The sequence below is a fragment of the Sturnira hondurensis genome, unplaced genomic scaffold (genome assembly GCF_014824575.4).
Source record: "Sturnira hondurensis isolate 20B ecotype Veracruz unplaced genomic scaffold, ASM1482457v3 Scaffold0022977, whole genome shotgun sequence".
Taxonomy (NCBI): Eukaryota; Metazoa; Chordata; class Mammalia; order Chiroptera; family Phyllostomidae; genus Sturnira; species Sturnira hondurensis.
Window position 1 is genome coordinate 2,572,011 of NW_028095608.1, and position 12,109 is coordinate 2,584,119.

The following is a 12,109-nucleotide window of genomic DNA, read 5'->3' on the forward strand; positions in this document are numbered from 1 at the left end:
ATTCCCAATTAAATGTAGACTGAAAACTGAAAGCAAAGGGAAAAGGTTGGTGTATCTTGGTTCTTGTATACATAGAGGCGGCTTAGGAGAGAAGGGGGCTCTGAAGTCAGAGGTCAAATATCGTCGAGGTGAAGCTCCGTAATTCAGTAGCCCTGTAGCCTTTTTGTGTGTGTGTGTGTGTGAAAGATGTGTAATGTCTTTGTATGGCACTTGTTTCCTCACTGTAAAATTCAGACAGCAGGATTACATGTGAAGTGTTCAGCCCAAAGCCTGGCAAGGAGTTAACTACTTAATACTCGACCTGTGGGTTTAATAAGCAATTTGGAAGAAGCAGCCAAACTTTTTTTTCTTTTAGATTGTGGAATACTTCATGTTTCTGTGCCCTAAATTTCTTAATTAAAAGATGAATGCACAAATAGAGGGGTCATATGAATGTTCCACCTTTCATGAGATAATGTAACTTAGACTGACTGACTTTTGTCTCGTAGTCCTGTGTTTCCTATGCTAAATCCAATAAGTAGTTAAAAGAATATTTTGTTTTTCTTAATGAAAATTTTATTTTTACTAGAAAAAGGAGGTTGCCCTTTTTTAATTCAACATAAAATATTTAAATTTTCTAGATGTTAAAATATTTTTTTCTGATTAGTGGGATAAATACATTTTTTAAAAATCTCACAGTTGGATAATAAATTATTGGAATAAATATTTACTTGTATTATATACTTTATGGATTTGGTAACTGCTTAAACTCCAAAGTTGGTCAAGTTGTGGTGAATTTTATATGGTATTTCTCTTCCTCAATTAGCTCCACATAAATCATTCTGATTTGCTGTCTTCAGGTGTTTAATTAAATGATTCTTGTTAACATTTTCATCAGAGATGTGTCACAAAATCACTCTATCACTTGTGTGTAGTTACAACTTCATTGCACGTTAGTTGGTCTTCTCATTCTGTAGACCATTTTTCTTGTCTTGTATGTTTAGCCCAGAATCCACCCAGCATGTACTGTTCCTAAGTCTTTGTGGGGGGTGGGCGGGGGGGGGAGATTTGGATATTGATTCTGTTATGTTATCACTACTTTCTTGCTAGTTAAGAAACTGTTTTCTTTTTTGTGATACAGATTATTAAAGAGCTTCTGTTACTAATATTAGTAACATGAGTCTTGATGACAAGTTTCCTTTTTTTTAGAAAAATCCCGTAACACTTTATCTTTGCACTGATGCAAGTGTGTGTATGAGTGTGAGTGAATGTTTAATATTTAGTAGTAAAAATAATGATGGGATAATGTAATGCTTTTGTTAATCATTGAAATCTCTGAAAGTATAGCATATCCTGTTTTTCTGATATATATAAGAAGGAAATTATCTCATATTCCCTTGAGTTTTTTTTTCTTTGGTTGCAGGGAGAGAGTAAATCATAAATGTAAGAATTTTTCCTTTTTGGCACTGACTGGTGTAGCTCAGTGGATTGAGCGCAGGCCTGCAAACCAAGGGTTGCCAGTTCAATTTCCATGAGGGCACATGCCTGGGTTGTGAGCCAGATCCCTAGTAGGGGGTGCGTGAGAGGCAACGACACATTGATGTTTCTCTCCCTCTCTTTCTCGCTCCTTTTTCCTCTCTCTAAAAATAAATAAAATCTTAAAAAAAAAAGAATTTGTCCTTTTGAAGGTAGAAAAGCAAATGATAACTGCACTGCACTAGACAGGACTAAGCCTCTTCCCTTTGCCGCAATATCTGAAGGCGTGGATCCATCACTCCAGTGAGTCAGTATTTAAAATGAGGGCTCAAACTTTACATAGTGGATGAGTGTCTTGAAAATGTGTAGTGAAAACCGGGCTTTTCCATTCAGTAAATTGTTCTTGAATTGCAGTTGTGTGTTTTTAGATTCAGAGATTGGTGGTAGACTCAGAAGAGATCTTTCTGGACCAAATAAATTACTAAAGAAACCAAAGTGCTCTTAAATATCCGATTGAACCGAATATACAAGTCCACTGTATATTTAAGTGGATATTTTTGTATCATTTCACAACATTTTAAAAGCAATCACTCTGTGTGCTGCATTTGATGCCTAGTTGTTTGCTTGCTGACTGAGGGTGGGGAACCTTATCTGTGGCCCAAGACTTCCAGCAAGGCACACCTTTCGCGGTAATGTGAAATGTTACGTAATGCTACACTGTAAAGATTGGTGTGAGGGACATTTCACGTTTATTTCACAGAGGATTTGTAGTTAGCTGTTGTGTTTCTAAATTGACCTTTTTATTAAATAGGTTCTTAGAGGAAATGGTTTAAATCAGGAAGCCTGTTAGGTTGGAGAATCACATAAATATTTACATTTTGTTTGACTGTACTGGATTGTACTAGGCATCTCCAGCCTAATGCCTTTTGAAGTTCTGATTATGAATTAATTGAGATTTTTTTCAGGAGATTAAACATCATTAATTAACAGTTTGAACAGTGTTGCTCATCTTTTAGAACTAGAAGCAAACTTTGGTGCAGGGACCACAATTTCAGCTTATTTATGTGAAAGTAATCGAAATGTTGCAGTTGCTTGTTATTTATTATGGCTTTTTCTTTCTACAGAAAGTTGATATGGAAAAATGGGTATGTGTTTCCATGGATTTCCAAAGAAATTGTGGTCTAACCGTGTGCACATGTGCGTTACTGCTAACCTTTTTGTGTGGCTTCTGGTGTGGCTTGCTGTATCGGTTTTCAAAATAATGTCTGTGTTGTAATGAAGGAATATGGACAGGTCTCTATTTAGAAACTTGTTTCATTCAGTGAAATAAGCCAGGCAGTGAAAGAGGCATACCATATGACCTCACCTGTAAGTGGAACCTAATCAACAAAACAAACAAGCGAGCAAAATAGAGCCAGAGACATGGAAATTAAGAACAAACTGAGAGTGACCGGAGGGAAGTGGACAGAGGATAATGGGGGAAGTGGGGGAAGGGTTTTCAGGAACATCTATAAAGGACATGTGGATCGAACCCAAGTGGGGTAGGATCAAGGATGGAGGTGGGGATGTGTGGGGTGGGGGAGTGTTGGGGGGAAATGGAGACAACTATACTTGAACAACAATAAAATACGTAGAAAAAAATTTTAAAGAACCGTGTAAGGTTTTGGTTTGTTTCATCTGAATTGGGGAAAATTAAAACCTACTGCTTAGTGCTTATATGTTTCCATGTACTATAGAAAAAGGCTGCTGTATGTATTTGTACAATCTTGAAAAGTGAAGGAGATTGTTGTATCATGAGGAAAAAAGGCTGGAAACTAAGTTTGGGGACCAGCGATGTGAAAATCACGTGATGTGGTCAAGTTCGGTTATGACTAGGTTGGGTTGTTTCCTCCTCTATTAAGGAGCCAGAGAGAGGGAGAGGGGAAGCCGCAGGCGGAATTTGTTACCTTTCTCTGCACTTGAAGGCAACAGAGCTCAGCCTGCCCACTGCCTACTTTCCTGCTCTGAGGGGTAGGTTCTCCTCTGCCCCCTGGGTTACTTAGGATGGGTCCTGTGGCCTTTCACATAGACAGTGAGATGCCCCCAGTCATTTCAAGTCTCACAGTGTCATTTCAGTAATGAAAATGTCCACCCCGGTGCAATAGGAGAATCTGAACTTAAGTCACCTTGTTCTATAGCCCAGGCATCTCCAGGCAGGAAGCCTGCAGGGGAGGGGTGCAGGGTGGCTTTCCCTGCCCTCACCCTCCCTCCACCCTGCTCCTTGCCTACCCCTGAGCCTGGGAACAGAGAAAGTGATGAGAGTGTCACTCACCCGGCTTGTCGGGTGTTTAAAGCTGACTTTCTTGTTGGACACTTGCGAGGTACTGTGGGGGGCTCCTGGCACTGGAAACCTCTGGCCTGCGGTCACCTTGCTGCAGCCAGCCGCACCTCCTTGCAGGTCCATGGTGACCGCATACTGGTGCCTGGTCTCAGGCGGCACTGAGGACGTGCCAGGTGGGCTCTGTGCAGTCACTGCCAGGTCCCTCCACTGTGTGACACGGCAGCCAGTGTCCTGCCGCTTTGTCTGCAGCCATCATGGACGCCAGTCTGTGCTGTCCCAGCTCCCAGGGACACCAGGCTCTCCCAGCCACACCTGCTGTTGGCTGGAGGGGCTGGAGGTGTGGGCAGGCTGGGGGAGGAAGCAGGACTCCAGCCTGGCCACACCTGACTCTAGGCAACCGTCTCTGCTCTCTGACCTCTTCCGACCATGGAGGGGGGCCCGCAGGGTGGGGGGTTGTCAGCCAGGCCATGCCTCCCTGTTCGGCGGGTCTCACGTGCCATTGGGATGTGACAGTATGTGCCACTGCCTTGTTCTGAGGCAGGTGTCCCATTTTAACACCGTTACATTTGCTTGTCTGGGGTGCATCTACCACCCAGGTGAAGACTTAGGAGCCTTATGCAGCGTAACCACATGTGGAACTTCAGATGGCTTCTTTATAAGTTTTCTGACAGCGTAGTTCTGGGTAACTTCATCAAGATTCCATCCGTCCATCTTTGTAAACCTGTCTCTCTTTTCCTGCCCTGCCGCCCTACCCTCCATCCCACCAGAGTCTTTCTGAACATCTTGCAGCTCAGTGTGTGGAGTGATTGAATGCTGCTTCTCACACTTGGGGAAAGAATAACACTCGCCAGTCCCATTTTCGGATGTGAGTGATTGTCGTGTCCATGTCCCGCCACCCGCAGCCCTGTCGCACACCTGACCTGTGGTGTCCGCCTCTAACATGAGACCTGGGGTCGCAGGTCCCGGGAGAGCTGGGGACTACGGGGAGAGGCGATACAGTGGTCTGTGAAGCATTGTGGATGGACTGAGTGACGCCTCTTGCACGATTACTTACTCTCTTTAAAAGTATACTGACGCTGTGGTAATTGTTAAAACACAAAATCCTTTCAAATATTCCCAACTTACTAGTCGTTTTAGAGAATAATGCATTTTCATATGCCACTATTATGTGAGGTCTGTGAATGCTTTCATGTCATTAGGATTCATTCATATTTGAAATGGTTTAAAAATAGCAGAGTCTTCCATATCCTGATACAGAGGCCCTTTTACTTGTAGGCAGTGGTATGAGTGTCCTCAGGTCATCATTGTCCACATATCCTGTGGGGATCAGTTTGCTGTTTCTAATTTCCAGGAATTCTCTCTTAAGAGAAACAGAACAGAAGAAAGCCCTAGGTGGCGCCCTTGCTCGTACCTTCGTGCAGCTCAGTGATTGAGAAAGCTGTGTCACAGGGTCAAAATCCGAGGATTTGTACTGGCTTATCAGATGTGTTACTTCCTTTACCCTTTGAAAAAGAACTAGGTAATTATGTAGCACACTCAGAAGAAAGGCAGTCTACTTAAACACTGTACACAGTTGTGGGCAGCTGGGAAACGACAACGGTCACTAGCAGTCTGCCCCCAAATATTGGGAATTCTTCTTAGCTGACGCCAGGCAGCTGAGTTGGTTGGAGCATTGTCCTGACATGCCAGGGGCTGTGGGTTTGATCCCGGTTAGGGCACATACAAGAAGCAACCAATGAATGCATACATAAGTGTGGGGGGGTGGGGGGAATGTTTCTCTCTCTCAAAAAAATCAATTAAATTAGAAAAAAAAAAAAGATTCCCGCATGCAGTGCTGGGGGTGAGGAGTATTGCCCTGGGCCGTCATGACTTGTAGAATTGGTCATTTAGGGGACAGTTGCTCATTCAGGGCTGCTGGCCCAGCTTCTAGATGCTTCAGGGCTGCCACCACCACTGTGCGTGTCAACAGTGCAGTCCTGGGTATTTTCAGTGGGGACCTAGAAAATGAAGCACGCACAGGGATATTTTTATCATAAGAGAAGTAGTCGAGGTTTTCCACAAATGTATATCCAGATATACTGTTGGGTAGTGTGTATTGGTGGATGCTTGGAACTTGAAGAAGTTAATCTTCGATTTCTTTTGTCCTCTAAAATTGGTTGGGAGCATCATTAGTCATCGTTAATTTAAAACAGCCACCAACAAATCCAGGTCTTTGGTGGTGAGATGACTCCTTTTCTCAACATAGTGAAGTCTAGCAGGTCATCCCCACTTGTAAGGGGAGGCTGTCGGCTGGAAGACTAAGGACAACTCTGGCAGCTTGATAGATGGGGAAGACAGGTGATGAAGGAGGCTAGTGGTGGGCGCTTCGTGTGCGAGGTGGGCGTTTAAGTTAGGGCCCTGAGCCAGAAACCCGCCCTGGTCTGTTGTCATGTTTGGTCACGCCTTCCTTCTTGTTGTCCCCAAGTGTATGTCTTGTGTCCTTGTTGTTTATTTCTCTCTTAAAAATAATGTCTGAGATGGCATTTTGTTAGAGGTTCATTAAAACCTTCTCTAAACTACACCCTGTCCTCACCAAACTGTCCCCGGCGCCACACCCTCCCTTTTTGCTCACCGTGTTTCTGAACCTCACTGCACCGCAACTCACCCTCGCCTAGTTGTCCTGCGAACTGTTAGAGTCACCCCAGACCTCAGCCTCACTTTCATCGGAACTCACAAGCTTGCCCTAACTTTTGTTCTAATTTCAAATCACACCTTCATTCTAATCTAAATCCACGAACTTTCACACCAATTATGGCCCTAACTTCACGGTAACTCTTACCTTTATCTTTATCCTAACACTAACCCACAAAAATTTCTTCTAAGACAAATCCATATACCGAGTATTAATGTTTTAATGCTTGTGATTTCATGCCATTGAAGTAGCAGTTAAGGGTCTTCAGGGTTGGACTGAGAGACGTAATTAAGTGGAGGAGCTTTTTACATCACCTGGGTTACTGTTTCTTTGTGGCAGCAGCAGGTGGAATGTAGTTAGTGTCTAATGTTTGATGACGAGTTTCAGGATAAAGTATTGCTGTTTGATTTTCCTACTCATAATTATTTGCGTATGCTAAGACAATGCTTGAGGCCCTTCAGATCTGCCAGGTCACGTGGCACAGGCCCCTTTTTGTCACCCCCAGACTCCCAGGGTCACCTGTGTGTGCGTTCAACACGAAACGTGCTTCTTTCTAGTTTTCATGCTGACGTTGCACACTGGGGTTATGCCCCCAGCTCTTGCTCGCGTTTAAGGCTTCATCTGACTTGTTACTTCCTAAGTAAACTAAATTGGGACATTGAGTAAAAAAAAGCCATTTGCAGTTTTAGCCTAAAATAACTAAAGTTCTCCTTTTGTATTTCTGTGTGAATGGATCATTCTCCTAGATCTCCTTCTGTGGTAGAAAGCTGGAAGCCTGTGCCGCCGCCTGGGCTCTGCTTGTAATTATGGCCTTTAGGGTCTTCAGGGCCGTCTGTTCTGGGTCTGGTCTGCTGAAATGCAGGCTCTTATCTGATGAAATTTTCATGAGGGCAATAAAATAATTAATTCCTTTATTATACTAACTGTGAGACTAAAAATGATATTCTTTATACCTAAATTGATGCTATTTTCTTCAATATTTAACTTTATGCATGGGTTTCATTTTTTTAAATTATGGCATCAACTTTTAAAGAATTTTTGTACTTTTTTTGTTGCCCGTTTCTGTAACTATGTACAGTTTACATTGAGATTAAAATAATACATTTATACTCTTTGTTTCAATGCATCTTGCTTTCTTGCCCTTCAGTGATTTCTTTTGAAAATCTCACAATGTTAGAACCTGGTTAATAGCTACCACTTAGGTGAACTTGACCAATAGGCAGCTTATATAAAAGTAATGCCACAAATAATCCTTTCATGTTTTTGATTATCTTTTGAAAGTAATGTGTCTTTTGCATGTGCTGTTTCTCCTCCTTGCAAAAGAGGCTATCCAAGTGTTTGCTAATTCCTAGAAGTCCCTGCTTTACTGTTACCTATGACGTGCTCTGCCCGCAGTCCTACACGCCTGAGACATTCCAAGTTCTCGGCGAGTCCACGTCCATTTCCTACTTAGTGCAGTCCTAACACGGCTCAGCCCTGGTGGCCGACAGAGTTAGACTGAGAACACTTCTGAAAGAAAGTCTCCAAACCTGGGTCAGTGCGATCTCGTGAAGAAGCATCTGTTATAAACTGTGTTCGGTAGCAATGTGTTGGGGTTATGTTTTTCTTTGCTTTAAGGGTTAAAATGATTTTTCTTAATTCTCTGTTTGGAGATATCTGCCTCACTATCGGTCACATGCGGGCGTGCAATTGTGCAGTTTCACACAGACAGTAACCTCCTGATGTTGCTTACCACTGACGTCAGCGGCAGGCGTGTCACTGAGCAGCCTGCGTTTTCTAAGCTCAACATGGAATGGTTCTTTACAGTTTTTTCTTAAACTTATATTAAAAATGAAAAAAGTCAGTCCCAGTAGAATTGCCATTGAGTCATATACATACCACCCTGTGTTTATGTTCCAGGGGACCAGTAGTGGCATCTGTAAGTGTCTAGGTCAGAAAACGTGCTGTTTTCTATAAAACTAGGGTGGGCCTGTGTGTCTTTTCTCTCTAGGACTCAGGTGCTTGTGACAACTACATGTAGCCCTAAGTTTGGAAAAGTAAAGTCTTCTTCTTAGCTCTTTTTAGCTTGTTTTCTTCTTAGCTCTTTTTCATTTGTGTATGTCACCTAGGAATAGGTCAAAGAAACTTTGTGGGCATAAAGAAAAACAAAGGGATATACGCACATGTTAGGTTATGTAGAAGAATAATAGCTATTATGTATCATGAGAAAAAGCTGTGTTATTTCAAGACAGAAGTTTTGTGATTTTTTTTTGAAATCACATCTCACTTCCTGTAGTGTCTAGGGAACCACTCAAGGTCATTTTCATTGCAGCACGTTGGCTATGATCTGCCGTGTTTCCAATCCACTGTTTCTGCTCGAATGCGTTGTGTTGTCATTTATCTCACTCCGCTTTTATGCCAAAGACGAAATGAAAAAGTTTTAAAAGCATTTTCACAGTATAATCTTAAGATGGTATCTTTTGTTTTGTTTTGTTGTTTAGCTGTGTTGTACATTGAATCACACATTGAGGTAGAGCAGCATGTTTTCACAGAAAAAGGAAGAACTAATGAAAAAACATCAGAGTGTTGTTTGCTCCAACTTTTATCCTCCTGTAGTTGACACTAAGTTTTGTTTTGACAACACAGCGAATGTGTTTTTGTGTGTTCATTGTTTACAACTCCGTTTAGAAACCTTTACAAATAAGGATATTTTAAAATAAGTCTTTGAAATAGTATATATTTAATATTCTTTCTCTTTTTCTATGTCCCTACAGAAATTCATGATGAAGGTAAGACATTGGATCATCTGCTGTATGTGTTATCCTTTGTACATTTTAAGTTTGATTTAATTTTTGAATTCATAGCACTTCACATTTTAAAGTTTTAGAAATTAAAACAAACTTTGGAACTTTTAAATTTAAATGAACCATTCATACATTTAGATTTGTCCACTTAAACAGCATTTGACATCTTTGTGTCATACTGTAACATATTAAGTTTATTTTTATTTAATTTATTGGGGTGATATTGATTAATAAAGTTACACATGCTTCAGGTACCACTCTGTGACACGTGATCCTTATCCTGCATGTTCACGACCCCAAGTTAAGTCTCCTTCCATCACCGTTTATCCCCTTTGCCCTCTTCTGTGTCCCTACCCCCTCCCTCTGGTCATCACCACGCCCTTGTGTGTCTACAGCCAGTGTTAAGAATTTTCCCGTTAAAACACTTTTTTCCATCTGTCTTCATTTAGCATTTTCACTTTTCACGTTAGCTGTTTTGTGTTTGAGCACTCCTGCATGAATATAATAGAAAGTTTGTATACTGGGAGATTAGAAGAGGCACCAGGAAGCTACTAGTGAATGACGTACTTGAGAAGAAGTGAAGATACTTTAACTCCTTTTCATTTTTCAGCCACATAGAAAATAGAAAGGTTTGAGAAGGAGACAGGTGAAAAAAAGAGTAAAACACACAGTCGTGTCATTGAAGGAATACCGTAGAAGGGGGGAGCAGGATGTCATTATTTGGGACAAAAAGTACAAAGGTTTTGTTTCAGTTTTCTGTACCTGCTACTTGTCTCATAGAACATTCACAACATTTAATTTTTGATCCTGAAAGTTAAGCAACAGTGTATAGAGAAATAATTCAGTTAATGAAGTTTTAATGTAACTTTTAAAATTTCAAAAGATACCAACACTGAAAAAAATTAAATCCAAATTCAGGTGTAAATTTAAGAGTCTGCTCAGGAGAAAAGGAAGCAGCTAGTTTATGTCAGTTTGAGCCGCTGGGCTAAGTCTGTCGCGCACACTTGCCCGGCTGCTGGACTGGGCATCCTGAGGCTGCAGACACCTGGGTGTCCAGGCCGACGACAGCAAGAGGCTGACAGCTTGGACGGGGCAGCGTGGCGGGGCAGGGCTGAGATGTGCAGCATCTCTCCATGGGGTCACAGCACGTTTTCCAGATTTCAGTGACTCCAGCTACATTGTTTCAGCAGAAAACACTGTGGTCGTATTGGAAGGCTCTAAAGGACTGCAGCGTTCATTTGGACACGTCACGATGTAAGGGTGTTGGTTGGGAGACTGTTACGGACAGGAGTGACATAGGGATATGTCCTCTCCTTACACATATCGATATGTAAATGATGAAATTGGGTTTGAAAAAATTCAGTCTTTTTGCTAAGTCTGCGTTCACTGTCCTTGTTCAGTGGTCTCGCCCTGTCCCCATCCCTCACCTTGGGGAGGAGGGTGAGCACAGCGGTTGCCAGAAACACAGATTTGAGGCTCTTTCAAGACAGCAGATTCACATAAAAATCAACGCAGATAGATGATGCAGAATCTGCTCCAGCCAGCTGGTATACCTAAGACAATGTAATTAGGCTCCGAGTCGTTTCACCGCAAGGCCAGAGCTAATGTCAGTGTGCATACCTGCGCTGGACCGTCTGGAAAGTTTCCAGTGTGACTGACTAAGCAGAGGGTATATGCAGTCAATTATGAAGCTGTAAACCACTTAAAAGGAAAAAGATTCTACATTTTCTTTAGCTTTTCCCTTTCAGTCATGATTCGCTTTGGGCTTCATATCTGGAGAGGTGTTGTTTAGTCTGCTAGGACCAGACAGACGCTTCCTTGTGGCGGGGGCCCATTTCCGCTGCTGTCAGTCCTGTGCAGGCCCGCATGCACCGTAGGAGACTTGGTTAAGACGTGTGTGGCAAGGAAGATGCGCGTGGCGAGGAAGCCGTCCAGGCCAAGGGGCCTGTGGCAGTGTGCAGCTGGGCCTCACACACGTTTATTTTGCCCTGAAGGTGGATTTCTTATTAATTATTAGACTCATCCTGGGAACCTGTGGTGATTTGCTGGTAAAGGTGGCAGGGCAGTGGGCGTGTCCCTGCTTTAAGGGACCCGGGGGACCCGAATGCCAAGCCGAGCAGTTTGGTTTTGCGCCCGACGGTCCCCTGTTCATGTCTGCGCGGGAAGGCCTCTCCCAGGGGTAGCAGACTTACACAGGAGGAGGCTCTTCCGTTTTTCTCCCTGAAACAACTCTTTACCCAAGGTTACTCTCAGCATGAATGTCTGAAGGTAAACCTCCGTATTGGGCGCTGTGAGAGAAGTGCTCTAAGACACTTTCCTCTGTGCTGTCTGCTGTTTTGAGCTTGGAGGTATGGTTCAGTTTTTCCCAGATCCATAAATGTCTTTTGAGAGTTCATCCTCCTGCATCCAAGGTGGCGTGTTACGAGCTAGCAGGCAAGGGATACAGAGAAGTTTGCATATAGAGTGTGGTTTATTTTTAGGAATCTCTGTAATACTAAGGACCTGGAATTATGAGAAATGCCTTACATTAACAACATAGCATTTTTATGCAGAAAAAAGTGATCAGGAAAACAGAAAACCTCAGAATATTTACATGTTATATAGTTAGCAAATTAATTTTAATGTAATACTTGAGATGTTAATATGCAAATGGATAGTACAGGCATGTATTTAAAAAACACAGCCAAAAAATCCCCAAACAACAAAAATACAGACCTATAATTTTCATGTCTATAGAGACTTCCTCAGTTGATTTTAGTCAGTATGATTCTGGCTTTATGTGTTACTATTCTTTGGCTGGTACATTTTAAGCTTATGACAGTAAAATCCCAAATGCAGCCACAGTGGTCTAGTTCACCCCCCGACCCCCAGAGAAGGACG

The 12,109-nt window shown here is 42.4% G+C and overlaps 1 protein-coding gene across 1 annotated transcript in view; it reads left to right on the forward strand.

Annotated features, from left to right (window-relative positions):
• Nucleotides 1–12,109, forward strand: part of RYR2 (ryanodine receptor 2) — a 389,249-nt gene that overhangs the window by 61,376 nt on the left and 315,764 nt on the right. The window contains exon 4 of the mRNA XM_037037343.1: nt 9,200–9,214. Within this exon, the coding sequence (XP_036893238.1) occupies nt 9,200–9,214 (15 nt within the window). The remainder of the gene's footprint in view (nt 1–9,199; nt 9,215–12,109) is intronic.